The sequence below is a fragment of the Hirundo rustica genome, chromosome 9 (genome assembly GCF_015227805.2).
Source record: "Hirundo rustica isolate bHirRus1 chromosome 9, bHirRus1.pri.v3, whole genome shotgun sequence".
Lineage (NCBI taxonomy): Eukaryota > Metazoa > Chordata > Aves > Passeriformes > Hirundinidae > Hirundo > Hirundo rustica.
In genome coordinates, this window is record NC_053458.1 from 30,952,643 (window position 1) to 30,975,648 (window position 23,006).

At 42.0% G+C, this 23,006-nt stretch overlaps 1 protein-coding gene across 12 annotated transcripts in view; it reads right to left on the bottom strand.

The window, feature by feature from the left end:
• Positions 1-2,190: 2,190 nt before the first annotated feature.
• Positions 2,191-23,006, bottom strand: part of RABGAP1L (RAB GTPase activating protein 1 like) — a 214,774-nt gene continuing 193,958 nt past the window's right edge. For 10 of the 12 annotated variants that reach the window (XM_040073100.2, XM_058421780.1, XM_058421779.1 and 7 more), the window contains 7 exons: positions 15,992-16,084; positions 8,520-8,630; positions 6,668-6,772; positions 5,427-5,510; positions 4,866-4,937; positions 3,585-3,782; positions 2,191-3,288 (listed from right to left, as the gene is read on the bottom strand). In XM_040073100.2, the coding sequence (XP_039929034.1) occupies positions 3,133-3,288; positions 3,585-3,782; positions 4,866-4,937; positions 5,427-5,510; positions 6,668-6,772; positions 8,520-8,630; positions 15,992-16,084 (819 nt within the window). In that variant the 3' untranslated portion in view covers positions 2,191-3,132. Of the gene's footprint in view, positions 3,289-3,584; positions 3,783-4,865; positions 4,938-5,426; positions 5,511-6,667; positions 6,773-8,519; positions 8,631-11,534; positions 15,728-15,991; positions 16,085-23,006 lie in introns of those variants that run through there. The other 2 variants (XM_040073115.2, XM_040073102.2) reach the window with 2 other exon arrangements.

Sequence of the window (23,006 nt, forward strand, 5' to 3'; positions counted from 1 at the left end):
TCAAAGTAAAGACTTTATTTCAGAATGGTGCATTCTCAATAAAATTTAAAAATAGGTTTTAGTTCCACATATATATTTATAAAATTCAAATTAATTTTAATAAAAGCTTGATCTGAACACATAGTTTACTACACACTCAGGGAAAAAAGGTTGATCACTCCAGACTTAGGAGCTATGTTTAGCTGTTCCAGTGCCACACAGAAACAACGGTTTCAGTGAGACTTTGATGATGTTTCCTGCTGAAAAGCTGAACAATAAGCCAACTATCCCTGACAAATCCACCAAGTATATGTGTGTAGGTAGTTCTGTCCCACAGAGATCTCTTTTCTTGCAGGAAACTGAATTTCCCAATAGCATCTATAGTCAGGAGATAGAATTTTAGCTTGCCTGGTTTAATCAGGGAGTACTGCTCCTTTTCTTCATTCTGAATATTCATCAGGATGCCATAAAGCTATTTTCTTACTCTTTCAGTAATGCTGAGAAGATGCAGTTTCCAACTAAATGTTACTCTTCCAAATGCCATTGCTACAAATGCTACCTTGGATCTACAGCTGGAAGGTGAGAATTGTTTGCTGCTTCTAAGGTCACTGCTTTCTGAAACATCCTTTGGGTGAGGTAAGCCAGCTTCCATCCTTACAAGAGTTTGAAATCATCACGGCTAGCAGGTAGCAAATGTGGTTTGGTTCCTGAAACTCAACTGGTTCCTGAAACTCAACTTCCAAAGTCAGAAAGCAGCTACACTGAGAAAATGAATGTTGTGTCAAAGCTCATTCTGTGAAACGTGGTGACCTTATTTACCAGATCCTTTTTGATGAACCTGGAAAAGCCCCACTCCCATGATCCGTTTGCACTCACTGGACCCTTTGAGGTGATTTAACTCATTCACTGATGAACAGTAGGGGGATAAATCCACCCACGGCTTTTTGTTGTTTTTCATTATCTCCAGTACATACAACAAGGACAAGGGACAGGACTGTACAATGGGGAGTTGGAGGGGTAAGCAGGAGTGAGCTCTTAACTCATCTGCTCAGGCAATCGCAGCCTAACACAATCCTTTAATCATTCTTACTGAACTTTTCCACTTGTAAGTATGATTTAAGATAAATGAAATGATAAATTCAGACACTTGTCAAATAAACAGTTTCCCTCATGGACACAGTACTCTCAAATGCAACAATCAGATGTTCACCAGATATCCTTAAATGTCACTTCAGATTTATTATGAATTCAGATTCACGTTCTGAATGTGAAGCGGAACTCGTAAGTGATGACTAACACTGGGTTTAGTCAGTCAAGAGAATGGAAACATTTATGCAAATATTATGAGCAAGACAGTGACCAAGGAAAAAGATCTTTGATAACATTTGCAAAAGAAATACCTTCTGGTTTTCCCCCTTTTGTTCCACACTGTATTAGTAATTCCAGATAATCACTCTTCTCAAAGGTACATTTTAAAATATTAACATTTTTAAACCTATTATTCTTAAGAGAGAGAATTGTCTCATGATGGTGGTTATATTTTGATCTCTACTTGTATCAGCTGACTGCCTTTTAGAACCTTTCCTTTGGCACTGGTAATGTTAAATTTGTACTACCCTGTTGAAAATAATTCACAATTATGCTTGACAACAAAGCACAAGATGGGTATTATTAAATTTTATTGTACAAAACCGACAATGTATGGCATTCCTTAGAATAAAAAAAAAAAAAAAAAAAAAAAAAAAAAAAAAAAAAAAAAAAAAAAAAAAAAGATCAAAACAGAACTAGTGCCCCTGGAAGAATCTTGTAAATGAAACAATTAATACACAACATTTAGTCCAGCAATGACATTTACCTGCAAGACCATCTTCAGACATGACATGTATAATTAAAAAAATATTCCATCAGTTCAAGCAATAGTTTAATTTTCCATGAAATAAGTATTTCTATGAACACTTCATGTTTAGTCAAAACAAATGCTTTTGAACTTTCTTACCTTAAGAGATATAAAACAACCAGACAGGTTCTTCACAACCAGAGATGTCTACCCCCAAAGGAAAGTTTAGGGCTTGTATTCCACTTGAAAATGCTTGTTTTTATAAAAATAAGTAATACCAACAAAGTGTTTCCTAACCAAACACTTCTAGCAAACAGGTCTTGTTTCTATGGTATTTTATTCATCGGTACAGCACAAACTTCTTGGGTGTTTTATTTGATACCTCATTCCTGTGTCAAATTTGGAATCTGAATATAGACCCAGGGCAAGGTTTTCATTACTTTTATTTATAAAACCTACCCTTTATTGCACAGGATTTACAAAAGGTCAAAACCATGCAAGGTCTCTAGTCTGCTTCTCAGCAAAATAAAATCAAGTGTCAAAACAGTTCTCCCTTTATCCCAGTTGAAGGAATTATTCCTTGGAATTCTTAATACAAACAGGAATTAAAAAAGGGAACTAGGGAACTTTTTGTTAAATTCCAGTTGAGCTGTAAATAGCCTTTAAACAACAGTGGTACAAAAATTGCACTACTTGCATTTCTGAAGAAAAAACAATCCAAACTAAGAAGTTGTAAGGGAAACTCATGGCAATTGTACCAGGAGAGCACAAGCTTGTCTTTGCTATGGCCTAAGCTTTACAAAAGTGCTTCTCTGCAGGACACAATTGCTGTGATAAACTTCTGAGATGGTCCCAGGGCCTAAGTTATCCTCAATGTCTTACACTGTGCTTTCTAGGGAGAGATTATGCTGCAGTACTGTACATTTTCAATTCTCTCTCTCTTCCTCCAGAAGAAGAAAAACCTTCTATGCAAGACAAGAATAATTTCAAATTAGATGTGTATTAAAGACCTAGTTTTGAAATATTTATTTAACATCTAGTCATATAAAATAAAGTGTAAAAGTATGAAGGTATCAGAACGTGGCTTTCAGCAAGGCAGTATGGAAGTAGGAATTAAACATAAACCAGGACCTTTTTTTTTTTTTTCCCTTGGAAAAGGGTCACATCAGAAAATGAATGAAAAACACTGAAGAATTTCACTTCAAGCCTGCACTCCTGCCTCACTGTCCTCTGCCCAGGAGGAGGGACCACTGGACGAATCCTCCAAGGTTTCGGCTGTGTTGTTCTTTGTGCTCTTGTGCCGGCTGTGGCTGGAACTATGTGCTGCCCTCTCTGGGAGGCAGGGGCGGCTGGGGCTGCGGTGGGGCCTGTGTGCCTGTGGCCGTTTTGATAGAGTTCAGCGTTTTGCTAAACCAAGAGTTTTTGGCAGCTTGGATTTCATTCATAAGGGCTCCTCTCTGGTGCTCCAGCTCCTAAGAAAGCAGAATAGTCAGAATTGATCAAAACCTAATTGACTAACAAAGAACCATCTTCACACCAAGTCCCTGCAGTCCGGCACTTCCCTTGCAATCTCCCAGGCACTGGGGAGAGAAGATATTCAACTGAAACGGTGTAAGATATTTCGACATACAAATGAAATCATCTTTTTCTTTTTAAGACAGATTTTTTTTCTGAAAGTTCAGATAATACAGGCTTGCAGGATTCAGAATAATTTTGGACCGAGCATGAGGTTAGGGTGACCACCCTGCTGTACTTGAATGCCACGTACCTGAATTTTGCACTTGGCTTCCACAAGCTGCAGTTTGGTCTGTGCAAGCTCCAGCTCCATCTCTCTCAGCTGCTTCTTCAGTGCGTCTTTCTCATCGTCTGTTTCGATGCCTTTGTTGTCCGTGCTTACAGCAGGCACCTTCAGTGCCCCCTCCTTGCTGAAAATCTCACTGCAGTGTTTGCAGGCCATCACTTTACCCTGAAATACCCAGAAAGCTCATTCTTAATCCATGCTACAGCAGTTGTTGTACTTCCCTGGAAGAGCCATTTTATTTGTCAGACCGCCTCAATCTCAAACCAAGTACTGCAGTTTTTATAATTGGCATAGAAGAATTTGAGTAGTTCATGAACAATTTCCAGGGTATGTTAACCAGTATAAAAATACCTAAAATCTACTTAGCATGCTCTAAGCATGGAGACTTTGCTCCTATATTACAATCTTCTTGCTACCAAAGTTTTGTAATATTTAAGTCAGCACAACTCAGAAGAGTAAATCAAATCTGAGTAGATGAAACAGCTGGCCTGGCTTGCACAGACTAAAACAGGATATTGAGCTATTTCAGCATAATGTAAGAATGTCAATTCTAGAATTATGTTATTATCAATAACATTAAAAAGTCACTAAAAAGCAACAAAGCCAGTTCAGCTTGAGTGCTGAAGAAATATGTAGAACCGACAGCAGAGGGTAAACAACTCTGCCTACTCAGAATTATTATTATTATTATTACCTATCAGGAAATGTTTACCTCTTATGTAGGTGTTCCTGGTAAGGGGTTTAGAGAAGGGAGAGGAACCCCTTCTGGATATTCTGGGGATGGCCCTAGCTGTGTCATTTGGTTTAATTACTTAAACCAGTTCTACTTAAATTACAGTAACCCAAACATAAACCTTGTCCACTCTGGCCAATTCCATTCCCTCTGCTGTGCACACTTGAGAAACACGTTTTGTCTTCTAGAGAGTCTTTTTTTTTTTTTTTTTTCCCCAGTTAATCCAGTTAAACAAGTAAATACTGTTTCTCTATATTTTTTACCAGAAGTATATATTTTAAAAGCAAAAAGAAAAGTCGAGTACTAAATGCACTTCAGTTTGAGAGTTCCACACAGTCTGATGCAAGATAAGGAACGGTGAAAGGAAATAAACCCTCTCCTTGTTTACATCTGCTGAAAAATGCATGTGGGGCTACTGATGTACTTTAAGGTGCAGTTCAGGTTTCGTTCTGTATCCCTGGCATTCAGCAACACTTGTGTTAGAAATATCCCCCCTGCAGAGACATTGTTCTCACCTTCACAACTTCCAGTTCATCTTTACTGGCCGCTTGTTGTTTTTCCAGCCTGGTACTCAGCTGGGAACAAATCTGGAGCAGAGAAAGAGACTCTTAGCTCAAGTTTTCTATACCAAAGTAGAATCTGTGCTTTTTAACATTGGTTTTTGCTAGAATCAACATTTCTTAAATTCTGCCTCACTCAGGTATATGCATTTCCCCTTAACAACTCCACTGCTGCTGCTAACGATAAAAAGCCAGCAGTATTCAATACAGAACCGGAACAAAGAGACAGGGACATTTTATGGATGAGCTGGTTTATGATGTTTACTGCATTATGTCACAAAGTACAGAAGCATTCACCCTACAGTACTAAAATTAGCTGAAAGACAGGTTATTCCTGACTGCCTAATTAGGAGACTATTAGGAAACCCACAGGAAGATTTATGACAAATTACAACACTGCTCTCCGAAAGCCTGAAAGGTGGAGCTTATTTGAAGAATGAGATCTGCAGTGCTGAACATTCAGCTCTCATAACAGGATGAAAGAAGAAATATGAGACAGGGTCTCTGGAATGGTACCTGTTTATACTCTGCAATAATGGCTGTGGTTTTCTTGATCTCAGATTCTGCTTTCTCCAGCTGCTTCCTGAAGACTTCCTTCAGCTAGGAAATGAAGGAGAGAAGTTACACAGTACACTGACAGAACTTCTTAAACAGATTGTTTACTTCGTGTCTTGCTCTGTTTACAACAGCTCTACAGCTGCTTCATATGAAATTCCAGTTCTCAGACAATTGTCTGATTTACTCAGTTTACAAATACTGATTATATCAGTGATAACCAAAAAGTCTGTATTGTGACCCTTTATCTCTGGCTGGAGAATTCTGTAACTTAATTCCCATTCTGTGTTAAATGGTGGTACATCATGGTCCACAGAACACACAAAAAAACCATTGCTATTAAGTGGGGGTTACTGATTTAGTTTTTGTTTTTCTGCACACTGTCACAGCAGGTTTGGCCAGATTGTTTGTTTGTTTGGAGATGGAACAAGAAGAAGAATCTCTCAACGCTATCACGCTCATCTCCATAACAGGAGAAAAAAATCTGTTTGGGTCTTTGGCACTGAGTGAAAGAAAACACAGCTAACTCATCTCTCCTTCAGAACCACTCCACTTGAAGGGCCCTTTCAGCAGGAAAAAGCCTCACTGCCTTACTTACAGCAAACAGAGAGCTCCATTTTAGAGAGACACAATGAATTAACATTAATTGTTGCAGTCGCTGTTGCCAAATAGCAAAAATAAAAATCAGGCGATCGCATTCCAAACGTGCAGGTTAGATATACAGGATTACAGAACGAAGACTGAGTATGCAGCCAGGTCTAGTCAGCGAAGTTCTCCCACCCCCACCCCTGTTCTTGTGCTGTTTGGGTCTAGCTTCAGGCAGGAACATTATTATTTAAGTGATCCAGGAGCTGAATCCAGAATGGGCTCTCAGAAGGCAACAACTCCTCCAGCTCCTTCCTTTAGATAGTTAAGAGGTCGGATCACATCTCCGTAGCTGAGATTGCTCCCTGCTAGTGACAACTACTGTTACAATACTTGGAAGAGGATAAGCTATGAGAAATGAAACATTCAAAGCTCAAAGAAAAACACTGAAAACTGTACTTTGGGAAAAGAAAATTTCCCTTAGCCCTATAAACTTTTGACTGAAACTATATTTTGAGGACAAAATCCTTTTCACAACTGCAACACATCCACCTTTTTCTGCATATCATTTTTCTCGAATTTACTAACTAAATGGGAAAATCTGGAGAATGCCTTACCTGAGCAGTTTCCTCTTCCTGCTTCCTTTTCTCTTCCTCAGTCTCCACTAGCTTCTGTTTGGTCAGGAGAAGTTCCTTGTTCAAAACATCTGCTTTGTCTTCAGCCTAGAATCAGAGACACTTGTGTAAATCAGGTGTTATCTGTGCCAATACAAACACACTGGGATACACAGCTCAAAAATACACTGGGTTCAGGTTTTAGCATTGCCTTTTCCTGCCCTCTAATGGCTCACATAACTTTTTGATATGAAATTCCCTTTTCAGTTAGCCATTTACTAAATTATTACACTGTTTCAACAGCTATGCAAAAGGACCCTTTGGCCAGTTGTTCACCTATGCCCACATGGTACATAAGCACAGATATTATGTCCTAGAACAAACTGCGATGTATAGAAAATTTTTGTTGGGAGCAATATTAATCTAAGTGAGGGCAGCATGATTTACCTCCTGTGCAACTTCAAATAACTCATCCCATTTTTTAATCTGTGAGCAGGGAAAACGTATCTGTAAAATACTTAGGTGTCTGCATTGTACCCTACAAAAAGTTCAGGCAAAGACAAGTGTAAGAGACAAACAGGACCACCAAATAAAATGGTTTATTGGTGCAAGTAAGTATTACGTGAAGAAAACTGATAATTGAGAATATCATTTTCTCTGGAAGGACCAAGCTTGTGGCAACACATACTGGGAGCGCTTTGTTTTTGCCAGCGCTGCTCTCACCGATGATCAGGAGAGAAATGTATTTCTCAGTGTTTGGATACATTCTGTAGGACTCCCCAGCTGGGAGGCACACATGGCATCTCACCACCCTTCCTGTTCAGCAGTGAGATCCAGGGCAGGAAATGGTTGTGGCCAATTAACACTGACTTTGCTGAAATTGCAGGAGGGAAAAGAGCCTTGGAAACAAAGAACCATATAGAACTTGTCTCTGAGCTGAAGTTTGGTTTTCTACCACTGTGGTGGTATCAGTTTATCTTTCTGCCACAGTTATAACAATTATTGAGGATATTAGTGGTGTTTGCAGGCAGCAGAACCAGCTCCACCACCTCCATGACTGAAGAGATGGATTAAGGATTTCTTCATTGCTTAGTGTGTGTAAGGCTCTAAGAGAAAAAGGAAAACAAACAGTCCAAGAATGGAAAACTGATGAGATTAACATCTTAGAACAAAAGAACTTGGGGATTACATGGATATTTTTGATGAAAGACCTGTTTAATATATGCTTTGAAGGAACTACAGATCATTCCTCCTTTCTCATGTTTGTTCCAGTTTCTCCAAGCACCTGCAGTGCAGTGCAGAGGGTTGAATGTGTGGTTCCCTGAAAACCACTGTCTCTGAGGCAAAGGGCTCTGAATGCTGCTGCCCTCCACATTTCAGTCTCCACAGGGAGCACGAGCAGTTATCAGTGAACAGCCAGGAGCCCTCTGAATTTTTGGTGCCATGCCACTTCATTATCTCTGAATTTTGTTGGCCGTACTAAAAGTGCTGTGAAAAACAGATCCGCACTGACATTTTGCAATGCAACTTCCTTTGAAACTGGTCTTCCAAGAAGTACATGATACCTTCTTCAAGGAAGCATTCGTTCTTTGCTATCTGCCTAAAGGTTATGGCCTACATTTTCTAAACAATCCCCAGCAGAGAAGATGCAATCAGTCTTGGCCAGACCCCACTGAATGTCTACAGTGGCATGTGGAAATCCAGCTGAGTGCAGCTAAGAGTGAAGTTTGTCAGGAAAATAAAGGCAAAAATAATTATACTTTTAATGTGTTCATGCTTTCACTTGAGCACAAAGCAGGGCTCCCCAAACTGCTGCTGCCAAGCCTGAGTTGGGATCCAACTCTGTTAACAATACCTGGTCCAGGTCATTCCGTAAGGCAATTTTGCTCGTTACAAGCTCATGGGCAAGGTCATCGTTCTCCTGCTCCAGCCTCATGCTTGCTTCTTGGAGCCTGCGGTTTTCCCTCTGTGGAAAGAAAGGAACAACCAGGAAAGAGAGTTAATTCCTTATAAAGAGCAACAAGCAAGTGCACGGTGTGTGTAAAACACTGAGAAGGAGAGAGTGCACATTAAGACAGGACTGCTGCTCTGGGAAACAACAGTGAATTAAGCCAGCAGTGCAAATGCAGCTATTCCACTTACATCCCACTGGTTTGCGTTGTGTAAGAGACACACTGACTGTAGTGTTTCCCTGTCAAAAGTAAACACTGACCTCTCCACAAAAGCACTTGGTTTCTGCATACTCATCATCTAAAGAAAACAGGGAGATAAAATCCCACCCAGCAGCAGCGAACAGGGACCAATTAAGAGTTACTCATAATAATGCTTCCAATCAAAGTAGAAAGCTGTCCTGCTCCACTTTACAAAATTCTGTCTGCAGGGATCCATAAAAATAGTCCACTCTGTAGGTGATGCAGTGCCAACTTCCCATCTCCTGCGGGACCAGCAAAGAACAGCATTTAGCAGGGAACTCCGTACAGCTGGTACATCCTGTATCACCACCTGTGCACTTCTGTCACTCGTGCCAGTGCCACCAGTGTGTACTTTACAGTGCCAGGTGAAGAGGGGAGCTCATCTCCAGGACCTGCTGGGAGCAGTGGCAGGAACACAACATGGACAACTCGGAGGCTGCAGGCCCTTGCTTCACTGCCCTCCCTACCCACTCCACACAGGCAGAAATGACTACCTGGAGCATTAACCACAGGAGGTGAGGAACAGGAGAACGAACAGCAATAATTCATGTCTTTTAGAAATCTGCGACTGTTGTTCTAGAGCTGAGAAACAGAACCATATTCACAAGATGCCGGTGGGTCAGTGGGCTTCCAGGGGGGCTCAACAACAAACACAAGTCCTCAGTTTCAGAAGAATGCAGCCAGGTGGGACAGACAGAGGTGCCTTACTCCAAACGGATTTTAAGAGAAAAAAACTGTTCTGGCTTTCTGTCACTGTCCATCTTTCATACCACCACAGGCTGCAAAGGGAATCTCTGCACTATGGAAATTCAAGGAAAAACACCACGTTCATAAAGAAACTCATAGGTGGAAGAACAATAATCTCTATGCTGAGATTTCAAAAACTACTTGTTCTCACCTAAAAGTTAACTTATGTTTTCTCCAAAACAAAACAGTAAAAGTCTAATTATACCAGTAAAAGTCAATGATATATAATAATATATATTAGCAATTAAAATGTTTTCCAAGAGTTGTTCAGTTGATGCAGCCTTACAAAATGTAGCTTCTTGCATAAGTACGTTATTCACCCGTTTTCACTTCTTCCTACTCTCCAGCTATGCTCAGACAGCTTTTTCTTTCCAAACTCACAACTATGAAATTACAATTTTCATTTCTGTTGCAAGCAGATTTTGCATTTTTGTCTTAAACAAAAACAGGAGCTCTAAGAGGATGCAAAAAAAAAAAAAAGATTTCTTATGTGTGGGAACTTCCTCTGTGGCAGGAAGTTGAACCTCTACAAATTTTCTCTCCTTAATGTGACCCTATTGTGTAACTAGAATAGGCACTGCCCAGTACAGGGAAGTAAGCTGGTTTCCCTTCCAAAAGATCGTACTTTGAGTAACTTGTTTCGTACAGAAGCGAAATAAAACACTTTTGTCTTAACTCAGTTAAAATAGCCACTGCTAAAACACACACAACTTTGGGGATCCTTCTTATTTTAAATGCACTGTGATCTATTTGGGACAAGGAATTTAAAAAATCAAAGTAACTTTTTTCTGTAAACATAATGTAAACTTTAAAGAGTAAAACCAAATTGCAGTCAATAGTAATAATAATTGTATAATATTCCTGTATTTCGTGCAGACCATCCTAGAAATGCTGATTTTCATAGAGACTGCTCTGCCAGTTGTCAGAAAGTGACCTGAATTCACCTAAAACTTGAGACCTGAGTCGGACCAGGTTCTGCAGCATCAATACCTTTACATAGCAATGTTGCTTAGAGGAAGAAAGCAGCAAATTCTTACCACTTTCACAAAATAACCGAGTTGGCTTTACCATTTTTGCTATGTCTTTGCCAAAAGCTTCGGTGTCCGCAAAGCAAGGCACGCAGTGTGAGGTTGAGAGCTCCTGCTTTGCATTTGCAGACAAGTGGGTAAGCAAGCTCTGTGCTTGGAAATGCACTATCCTCCTCTTAAACTAGAATTTACATGGCGTGTTGGTAGTGAATTCAAGATCTCTTACCTTGGGCATCCAGTCAATAGCTAAAAGGTGTTTTTAGCTCGTTCACCAAAATCTTAATGTCCAGCTGCGAGGTTCTCACAGGGCCACCTTTACTCTTCCTCCACCCAGGGCAATATGCCCAATTAGCTGGTTTGTCTTTTTCAGCTCCTCCCCCAGGTCTAGCAGTGTAAAACTGCCTCCCTTCTCAGGAGGAAACTCTCGAGTCTGCCTGACTCTAAGTAAAAACTAACAGGACACAGTAAAGACAAAGAGCAAACTGTGGTCTTCATGGGTAGCAAACTATTTCCATAGGCTGTGAAATAATTAGAGTTTTATGAAATATGCTCGCAATGACAAAGTTCAACAGATGGAGCTGGTATGTTACAGCAGGACTCACATCAGAGGCAGCATTTTGTAACTGGCATCAGCCAACTAGTCAGACCTGCTAGCTGTCCCTGCTGTAAACAGACAGCTTCCTGCCTCCTCTCCACAACACTAAATTTACTATGACAACCACTTCCTTCTCCTCAGTACTGCTCAGTTTCTACAGTCAGTAAAATAACAGATCCCTCTTTCCCAAATTCCTCCTCCTGGTTATAAAAGGTGGCTGGTGAACTCAGGTTAGCTTTTAAAAGGAGGATACTGCATTTCCAAAGAGGACAAACAATGCTGATACACACAAATACAAATCAACTTACCTCCTGTAAAGTCACAGACCAAATACTGCTTTCAACCATTGGTGTAGACAGTGAAAAGAGGATACAAAGAAATTTCTAATATAAAAAAAAAAGTTGCTTATTCTTCATTGTGTTTTTTGTTACGAGTTTTAGAGAGACATACTCCCACTTTCATCATATGCTGGGTGGAAAGAAGACAGCAAATTTGAAAGCAGTAGGCAAGCCTCAGTACAGGATGACTAAAAGGCTGAACTCCACCCTCTGCTCCCTTCCAGGCTGCACCAAAGAGCAATTCCTGAGGAGATTAGTGGCCATGATGCATCCTCTCTGTGCTGTACTCAAGTGGGGCGTAATGAGTCAACAAACTCCTTAAGCAATTCTGTTTCTGTTCAGCAACACCCTGTGCTGCATCTGGCTTGGGCAGGGTTAGTTTTCTTCATGGTGGTTAGTACGCGTTGGGTTTGTGCTGGAAAGGCGTTGACGGGATAGAGATGGTTTGGTTATCGCTGAGCAGGGCTTGCACAGAGCCAAGGCCTTTTCTGCTTCTTGTACCTCCTCACCAGTGAGGGGGCTGGGAGGAGACAGCTGGCATAGCTGATCCCAAGTGACCCCAAGGGACAGTCCGGACTATATGGCACCAGGTAAAGCAGGGAGAAGAAAGGGGGGACCTCTGAAGAGATGGCATTTGTCTTCTCAAGTCACTGTTAGGTGTGATGAAGCCCTGCTCTCCTGAAGATAGCTAAACAACTACCTGCCCGTAGGAAGGGGTGGCTGAGTTCCTTGTTTCGCTTTGCTTGAGCACACGGCTTTTGCTTTAGCAACTGAACTGTCTTCATCTCAACCCACGAGTTTTGTCACCATTCCTCTGGTGACTGTCTCCCCGATCCCGCCTGCAGTGGAGTGAGCAAGCGGCTGCCTGACTTGCGGGCTGGGTTCAGTTGAGGCATCCAAACCCCAGACCTCTGAGCGTGAACAGATCCTCAATGATGGAATGAAAACACTGATCAAAATTCACTTTCAGCATGTGAGCAAACTGAGGTCTTCATAAACCCAGTGGAAAGGTCTCTTGGTATTAGAGGAGCTCCAAAGGAAAATCCTGTGAACCTCCATCTAGAAAGCTCAAAACCTTTTACAGCAAGCGATCCAGGAAAGCCTTTCATGGTATGCAACACGGAGGCTCCTGGAGGCAGTTGTGTTTTCTGTCTGGTGACTCTGGACAAGCATTCCCAAAGGGCCCCAGCACACTTTTTAAAGAAACAGACAATGTCCCACAACAAAAGTCATCATGATTTTCCTCATGATGGTTAGCATTCAGTTGCCATGACTGAATAAAAATGGCCAGTGTATTAATTTTTGCTTCTCCTTCAAAACAGAGAAGGCTATTACAGAGAAGGCCATTATGTTCACGTTACACATTTATTCACACAACTTCTCCATTGTACAAGGAGATCGACAGAGGAAAAGGTGGAACAGAACAGCAGTATCTGCTTGCAAAACTCCAGCCCTTCTTTGTACAACTATATCCTCTTTATTTTACATCAGTTCCCAAGCTCACTTATGGAAATTTCTCATCAAGTCAACCCAAATCATGAGGCGTTCTCAAACACAGAAATAAAACTCCGTAATATTTAGAAAAACATCAACCTGAACTTTATTACTATTTTTTCTGCATATGCAACTCACTTTTCTTCCTGGCATCTATAGGGAATTTGTAATTTATTTTAACTAAAAGTTATGGAATTTGGTGACAAACAAAAATTTAGCACATATTTCACTTTTACACCTTAAAAAAATCTGACAAAAATGTGATAATTTGTTATAAGCAATGGAAAATAAAGTGAAAACATGTCCAGAAAAACCTGCACTTTTCCTAAATAATACTTGTAAATACAGAACGAAACAAACACCAAAAATCGTGGCATTCTTTAATACTGTTCTTTTGGTAAGTCAGATTACAACATGTAAAATACGTGCTGGGCAGGAACTGCTGCATGTTTAACACAGCTCATGGAAGCACATGAATTTAACCTGTCAGGCAAACACAACTGGTTACTGGGCCAGACACTGCAAAACCAGCCCATCTCCCTCTCTCTCAAGAGACTATCAAGGCACTTCCCCTGAGGGCTGTGTCACAGGGAGGTGTCCTACTCAGACATCCTTCATCACTGCAGCTCTCAAGTGCCTGTGTCTCTGTGGGCCTGACAAATTTCTGCTGGTACTAAAACTCTAAAAACGGTAAAAACTACCAACCGGTTGAAAGCTCTTTTCCTGCTTGACCCACGTGAAGAACATTCTGCAGGGATCTCTACTCCAGTGATCCCGTCCAAGAAACATCCCCTTCCCAGGCAGCAAAAACCTCCCTTGTTTGGGGAAGAGGAACTGTAAAAATTACAAGGTTGTAGGGCTGTGAGGCACAGCCCACAGAGCAGGAGCTGACAGCAGTGCTGTGCTTGTAGGCAAGATTGGCTTCTGTCCCCTCTCAAGCCAAGCCTGGCTGGTGGAAGCCCTGCACAGGTGCTGCCCAAATGAAATGCATCTCTGACCATGCAGACTGCAGAGCGCTCTCCTAAAGGACAAGCAAAAAGCAAGGCTGGTTCTCCACATGCTGCCTGGGAGGATCCACACAAGTGACATTTTCTTGCTGCCCTTTGGAAACACTCCTGAAATGTCAGTTCTTACCAACCTCAACTTCACGTATCAATAAAATCTAACAAGCAAGACAAGGAACAAAAAAACATTTACAAGCATTTTTCCATGACACCCATCAACTGAAGAATTGTGCCCAGACTTTTAAGTTAATGTGCAACTAACCTGTTACAGGGACACTAAACACAGCATCCCTAAGAGGATCAGACCCAATCCAGCCTAATTAAAAAATCCACAGTGAGTTTCAGAAGCACAAGCCAAAACCCTGGTCTGCGATCCTGACTGTGACAGTGACTCACATCAACAGTGGCCCAAGAGTCACTTCCTATATCCTCATTTGCAGCTCGGGATAATGCTCTTTATCATCCACTGACCAGGATTAACTAGCTAATATGCTTCCACCGAGCCTTAAAGAACCCTTATTTGTTTTCTAAGCATTATTTTAATTCCACAGTACTGTAAGTGAACCACTAGAAAAATACTTAAAAGTTAATCAGCAGCCAGTTGTGATTTTTTCCAAATAGGTCATACTTGCTATTGGCTCTCGGCAGCTACAGCACTCCTAAGTCTCATAAACAATAAAACCTCCACCCTTTGACAGCAAAACCCCCTACACTTAATTTTCTCACAGACAAATGCTTGTTTGTTTTTTTTTTTTTAAAAAAAAAATCAGTTTGACTTTGTGACTTTATACCTGTAAATCTTCTTTGTCACATTTAGGAATTAAGGCACACTCTCTCACCACAGATTTCCATACCCTGGTTTTCTCACTGTGGTGCACTTTTCTCACGTTTACAGGCCGTGTCACGCCTGTTGCACTCTGTGTGATTATTCACCACGCCACACTCCTCATAGACTCCATAACAACAGCAATGGCACTTAACATATTTAAGGCACAATGAAGAACAGCAGGAAAACAGCACAAGGATATATAAGAAATGTCAGTTCCCAGCTATCCTGGGCAGCAGGCAGGGAAATGCTTCACCCCAAATAACTTCACCTTGAGCAAACTGAATTGTTCGAAACAGATTGAGGAGCACCCGGATCCTGAACACTCAGTAAAATCAATGCCCAGAGGCAGAGCCTCCCGCACACAGCATCTACAGCAACAGAACGTGGCTGTGACAATGAAAGCAAACACATGATAAAGATGACCAAAGCTGACCCAAAATTGAAGAACTGTTCTTTTTCGGTGAACTATCAAGCTATCATATTAACAACTGAACTTTCTTCCTCTGCTCCTCTGAAGAAGAATATCCATCACTATTAATTCTATTGCAGTAGTACCTTGGGACCCAGGAGAGCTCTGGGTCCCACTATAATAGGTATTATCTTAACAAAAAATGACTGAAGCTTGGTATAAACAGGAATGAATAATAAGGATCGTATCAGCCAAGGAAGAGCTCATCTTCCAAAGTCTCTGTGGATGCCACTGCACACAGCTTGCACTAGAACAATGTGTATTTTCTCCTTTCTGTCTCTGTAGCTGAATCACCCTTTATTTCTGCGGCTCATGAAGATCTCCCGTAAAAGTGCAACAGCAGGAGAGTTACCTACAAACATATAAACTGAAAGAAGAAAAATATTATATGTGGCTACTTGCAGATGTCTTAAGAGTTACAAATTGTGATTGAAATATTCTTGGAAAAAAAGACTAAGTCCAAAGTTTTAAAGTGCTTATTCAAGGAAGGGGATGAGTATGCCTTCACTTCCCTAAGGTCTGCACTGGCACATCCCAGGGAGGTGAGCATGGTACACACACCTCTGCTTAACTGCTGGAGACAGCTCACTCCTCGTGGGATTCACCAAATTCCCATATAGCATCTCCCTACCTTATATCTGTCCATAGGATCTTCCTGCTGCAGCTGGCTCTCTCGCATTGTTTGGTACTCTCTCTCATATTTCTTCAGCTTTTTCGTTGGCACCTGTGGAATAGATTTGGGAAACATGCATTTAAAAATTGGAGGAACGCTGGAAAAGCTGACTGAAAGCTCTCCCTACAAACAGGAAACTGAGGAAGTGCTGGAAAGCTGCTGCTGAATAAAGTCTCTCCCCACTGTTCCCCCTCCCCTACTCATTAAGCCATGTCAAACACTTACCAATACAGCTCACAGCGACAGAAATCTTTCTGAGCCCACTGCTGCTAATTATTCAAACATTTAAAGGGAAACTAAACTGGAGACATTTTAATAAGACTAATAATAAGAAAAAAAGCACAAACAAGTGGGAGAAGAGGAAAGAAGAAAACACATTTTGATACATATGATTCACCAAAACAATGCTTTAGCAAGACAACTGTTAAAAGCGAGATGAGAACAAAGGAGTGCTCATACAAAAGGACTGGACAATTCCCTGGGGGAGATCCAAGTAATGGTTTTTATTGCTGAGAGAGTATTAATGTCTAAACTACAGCCTGTGACCAATGCCCTCATGAAGTCTGGCATCAGAGCCCTCCTAGGGACAGATGGAGATGCTGCAGTGCAAGAGAGTGCAGAGGTGGCTCAGAGAAATCACAAACAAATTTGGTAAACAGCCATGCAGAAAGGTCAAAACCCAGGCTGCTGGATCCTGGGAACGCTTCCACTTCAATCACTGATCAGGAGGAGCCTGTGCTCTTTTAAACAAAGCATGGGGAACCTCTGCTTTCCCTTCACCTTTTGGTTGGGTATGCAGTGCTCCCATCTCTCCCTGGAGACCTCTGACAGCATTACTCAGGTCACCTACTGGCAGCTGGAGAGCTCCCTAACTCCACGTACCACCAGGAGTGGAAACACAGGCTTTCCCTTGATCTGTCATGCAGATATTCCTACTGCCTACATTGATCATGCTTAGCTGCCTCCTGCTGTGAGGACATGCACTGTCACCTTGCCTTAGGGCAAATACTACCACCACTGAGCAGAGATGTGAGTGTTTGTGTAGTTTTGGAGTTGTTTTCTCTTTACTGGTTTTCAGCCCAATACCTCTTTACTCTGCAGTACCCAAAGGGACCAAGCAAGGGCTCAGTGTTGCTGTAGAGGGAGGTGCAAGTAGCAAACGTGAAATCCATAATCTGCAAAGCATTAATAAAGTAGCACCAATTCCTACTATTACTGATGGAATCTGAAATCAACCTCCTCAAAGCAAACAAAGAGGAAACGGTAAAGATAAAAACATGAAGTACATTGAGCAAACATACAAGAGAATTTCACTTTGATGACACTCAATAGGGCAAAACACCATGAAATGGAAGTGAATAAGTAAGAGATGCTCTTATACATTTCAGCTGAATAACCCTCCTAACACAAACCCAGCCAGCTTTGTCTTGGCTGCAGCGTGAAACTGTTGAGGTTACTTAATAATCCTAAGAATAAGAAATTTTGCCACTGTGTTTTAAATGAAACAAACCCATCACACGTCCGAATCCTGATCCATCCTCTCCTTTCACCAGGATTACTGGACTTTCATTTAGAGAACCACATCAAGGCTCCCCGGCTGGGGTGTGATAAAGAGAACTCCAAACACAGTTCTCAGGTTCTGCTGCGGAGTTTTGTGCTCCAACATGCAACCACCAGGAAATAATGATAAATGTGAGGGAGATTGTGTGGTGCAGCATGGCAAAAGGAACAACACAGGTGTAACTTAGATCGTGATCTGTTCAACCAAAGATTTTCCTGATTCTTGATGCTTTTCATTGAAACCTTTAACGTGCATTTAAATACTAAGTTTTACTGCACAGGGAGACTGACAAGACTCTATTCACACAGCCACGTGAGTGCTTCAGTAAGAATCCTGCCCCCTGAAGGAACGAGAGATCTAAGATAGATTTTGTGTCTGTGTGTAAATAGGGAGACAAGAGTGGAAAGTGAAGGTAAAAAATGCATAGTCACAACCCTTTACCCTGCCATGCTTACATGAGCAGTGCTGCTCACTTAGCCTGGCACTGGGTCTTGGGGGCCTCCTCCACTCACAACCATCAACCATTTCTCAATGCCTGCTAATTCTTTCCATCAGCCCTTCTTATTTATATGGGCTCCTTACTTGCTTATATTTCAATTCACAGCTGTGAGCAGGACCACGTATGGGTCCTGTGGGGCCTTGAGAGGCATCAGCTCCCTCGCTCAGCACCACAGGAGCCACCCATGGCAGTATCCAGGGCTGAGGGATGGCCCGCATGCCTGGCACGCTCTCCAGCAAGGAAACAGCACAGGAACACCTTCTTCGGAATACTGGCAGTAAATAATACCAGAAACAAACACTGGATCAAGCAAGCATCAGGTGGGACACAGAAAATAGCTTCCAGCTCTCTGAAAGACGATAGCGACTGATGCACGTTAGTATTCTATTTATGCTGTAAATCTTGTCTTAACTGGGAAGTACCTAAATACAGTGAAAGTCCATCCTAAGGGGCTGGGGGGAACTCCTACCAGAAACCAGTCCATACTAATACACTTATCTTGTAAAATAGAAACTGGAACAAGTATGCCCAAGAACTTTGGCAGGGACTACACTGTTATTGTCTATTCAGTCACATTTCTCAAAGGAGTTTGATAATTTATTACAGCACTTTCTTCTTCTGAGTATACACTAATAAATGGGGAAAAAAAAAAAAAAACTTAAAAGCCCATTTCCATATTTTCCAATTTAATTCCCTGAAACAGTTTGAGAATTCAACAAGGGATTTCTCAGTAAGCATTTTCATAAGTAAGTGCATAGTGCTAGCTACGCTTTAGTCTTCATGGACTGATCCTGACCAAAGTGCTCATAAATTCTCTGTAAAGCTTCTGCAATATTGATTCCTTTCCTCTTTCTTTAGCACCATGGGGTAGATTGGCTTGAATTGATGGTTATCAAATTTGGGAGACTCTTATAATGTATAAACATTCCTCATAATTGTTTATCTCAGTATCTTATCTCATTGAGTTGTTTTATTTTACCACCTTCAACTATAAATTCACGTAAGTAGTTGTATGTAGGGAAACACCCATGCAGAGCATCTTAATAAAACATCCACGCAGAAGAACTGAACAAGCAAAACCTCTTTCTGAAAAAACCCAACGGCACCAAATGCTCTAAGGACTCACTGCAGTGGGGTGATACAGGGGAGGTGAGAAACAAAACCACTTTGGTTTTAGCTGCCCCTGTTCAGACAGGGCTGGAGAGATTTGCTTCACTCCCCTGAGCAGTCCTGGGCATGGACAGAGTACTGAGCATAGGCATCCGCTCAGCTTCAGGAGACCGTTCCCTCATTCTGTGATTTCTTTAGCTGGTTACAGGCAGTTCAGCCTGACCTTGCTGGATTCATAAATCCCACCTATGACTCCTTCCTCCCAAACGTTTTATTGCTCTAATGCAGCCAGAACACTCAGAGGAGGCAGTTATCACTGTGCTCATTTGACAGCCAAGGAAATGGAAGCAGAGATGGGAAGCGATTTCCTGAACATATTGCAGACAGCCAGAGGCTGATGCAGATAGTGAAATCCTATTACTTGATTTCTGATTTCCAGCACCACCACAATGCCAAACTGCGCAGGGAATCTCTTTCCCAGCTTCCCACCTCCTTTCTCTATCTAGCATTAACACTCCAAAAACACCTGGTCCTGTGATCACGGCACGCAAAGCAATCACACGAAGACAAGAGATTTGCAGGGCAGAGATGTTTCTCAGTGCGAGAGCCCAAGGCTGAGCGCTTCTCTGCCTGTTTATTTCTTACTTTTTATACATTTGTGGGTCTGGTTGTGGATTGGCTTCTGGAGTTATCATCTCCCAGGTGAATGGCCAGACCAGCTGTCAGTTACAATTGTTTTCCGGTCAGAAATATGCAAACAAAGGACAGGAAATGAAAAACAAAGGGTTTGTTTATGTTACTGTGTGTTAGAAAAGTGAAAACTGCTCCTAATATTGTGCAGAAGCTAAAGAGACTGACTCCATCTCATGAACAATCAGAAGGCTTTAAAAAAACTCAGAAAAACCAGGGTGACATGGTCCCACCACACTAACACTGTAGCCAGTATTCTCTAATCTCCTCATTCTTTGTCCTCTCTACTTCTTGCCTCGATGTAAAAGAAGAAAAAAGATAAAAGCCAATGAAGAAAGTGTGCAGTGCTTTCCTTTCTCATTCTTTGAAGCAAGCGACATAATTTTCTGTTTCACTGGCAATGGATTTGCTTGGTAATTTCAAGCTGAGGTGGGGGTTTTGCATCTCCCTCCAAGGCGAGCCTCCCCTGCCTCCCTGTTATCCATCCACCACACAGCTATCGGGCTGTGATCCCCAGCACAAGCCCAGACTCCTCCCTGCTGCAAAGCAGGAGCATTTCCAAGCGGGGGTGATGCTGGGAGCCCGGCTCAGCAATGCTGGGACCAGCTCAGCCCCTGCTCACAGCTACAAGTACCAGGTGCAAGAGGCGCTCACAAAACCGCACCACGAGTGCTGCTCTTGAGGAGATGGGAGTTATGCTTGCGTGTACTTAATTTTCTTCACCTTATAATTTCAAAAAATATCAGAAGAAATTTCACAACAAGGCTTGGTTCTGTGAGTGTCAGATGAAGACTGTGAACTTTAAACAGAAGCTCAGCAATAAAAAATCTCCAATCACAGGCATCATCTTAGTTCACACTCAGCGCTGGACTGTTTTGTCCCAGTTAATACTTCATATTTGAAATACAACTACATCAAGTTCCAGGAAGGAAGCAGCTCTATTTTAAGGAATACAGCTCTATTTAAGTAGTTTATTAAGCCAAATGAAGGTTTCAGTTTAACAAAACTAGATGAAAAAACTGACTTGGCACTACTTTTCTGTGCAGTCATTACTATGGACAACTGCATCATCCCTTTCCTTAAAAATGTGGTTGGCCAAAAGCAGTGAAGAGTATCCTGCCATTTCTGTGTAGGAGTAAGGCTCAGAAGTAGATAAAGCCATTTTTTTTTCTCCTGGGAGGAGGCAGTAATGAAAAAGAAAGAGCAAACCCCACAGAACTATGCTGACACAACAGACTTGTCTCCTGGATTAGACTTTCAAGGTGGTGAATGGGATATTGTGCTTAGCTATTACACAGTACAATCTGAACAACTGTCTCTCCAATGAGATCTTAGCCACAAGCACGAAATCTGAAAGGGAAAATTGTAATTTCTCACAAAACTCTATTTGAGGTGGGTATTCTGCACAGAAAACCTGCAGCATCCGTTTGTAAAAAAATAATGTAGAATTGACATCAGCTGCCTAAAAAGAAATTCCAGGCTGGAGCACCGCTTGAAGAATTCCCATCTCTCCTTTTGACACCGTGCAGGGAAGGGCTCACTGGCAGCAGGCTGTTTCAGCACCAGTTTGCAAGGCCTGGAAGAGCCCTCCCCCAGTGTTTTCACTGTGCTACAGTATCCTGTTCATACCACGCATCCTGCCTTCAACCCCACACCGTACAGCTCAATCAGCACCATCTCATCCCTGGGTTGGGGGCAAAATAAAAGCCCCAGCTGACAGATGCTGTTTTACCATCTAAGCTGGAAGGAAGGAAGTGTTCCCTGAAATTCCTTAGAAAGGTACATGGTGTTGGAGAGATGTCCTGCTGAATGCATGCCTGAGCATTTGCCACAGAACAGCATCTCTCCACCTCGTGTCTGGAAACAGAACTGAGAGAAATGCTCTTCTTACATCAGCAGAACAGCTCCACCCCAGCACACCTGAGTAGCCCCCTTCCATGCAGGAGGAGATGTTTCTTCTTGCTGCAAGTCATCTCCTTGCCAGCTCTGTACGCTTAAGAATTCCTGAAGAGTCTTCAGGATAACAGAAAGCCAACCTGAATGGCAGCTGAAGGCCAAGGAAACCAGCATTGCTGTGAATTCTGTTTCAATTCTCTGCATTAGTCCATTATCAAAATGTCTCAATTGCAACGGCACATTCAAAGGAATTTATAGAAACATGAGAAAGGCAGGTTGCAAAATTTACAGAGCACCTGCACAATTTGCTGTGATTCAAACCAGCAGCAGCAGAGTCAGTGATGCTGGATCATTTCCAACACCAGATCCTTGTCAGATTTTAATCTCTACAATGTATTTCCATTTGCAAAAATCCACTGAACCAGGTATAGCCCATTATTCTTCCACAGCCCTGCTGTTTAAAGATCTGCTTAGTCAGGCTCAGTTAGCAAAACATTTAACTAAGAGTAAACTGAGACAGAGAGATGTTCCATTAGCCCCATTGTACAGAGATCCTGCAGCAATACAGGAAAAGAGAATGGAATTTGGCTTCCCTGAACTGAAACTCTGAACACCAATGTGTACTTTTACACTGAGCACAGTGCTTGTGTTCGAGAGGCTGCAGGGGAACCTGCATCTAAGAACAAGGGCCAAGGAAAGGATGTTCTGCCTGTGGCAGATGCTTTTCAGAATCCCAAAATGTCTTTCTGCATTTTCACTTTGACATATGGGAGGTTTATTATCCACTTCAATTCTCTTTGTTTTAGTAAAGAAGAGACACCCTGAGTGGCTGAAAAGCAGCGCTTGGAAATGGCTGATCATTTTCTGCACTTGCAGTTGATGTCTCACAGCTCCCCCAGACACAAGTGCTTCCTTCTGTACAGATCAGGGCTGCAGCAGTGAGACACACACCGGGAAAGGAACAGCCAGATCCACTGTCAGCCAGCACATGGTTTGCATTTCAATGCCTCTGGTCAACAGGAGCCCTGTGCTGAGGACACCAATATCAGAAACATTCTAGATGGAAAATATCTGCTTACAGGTCATTTTTATTATCTGCCCTAACTTATAGAACTCCTGAACAACGGGACCTCTGCTACTGAGGATTATCCAGCTAAATGGAACTATTTTATGTGCCACAGTGAGGACTGGGTAACTGGGAGAGTGACGCCGCCCAG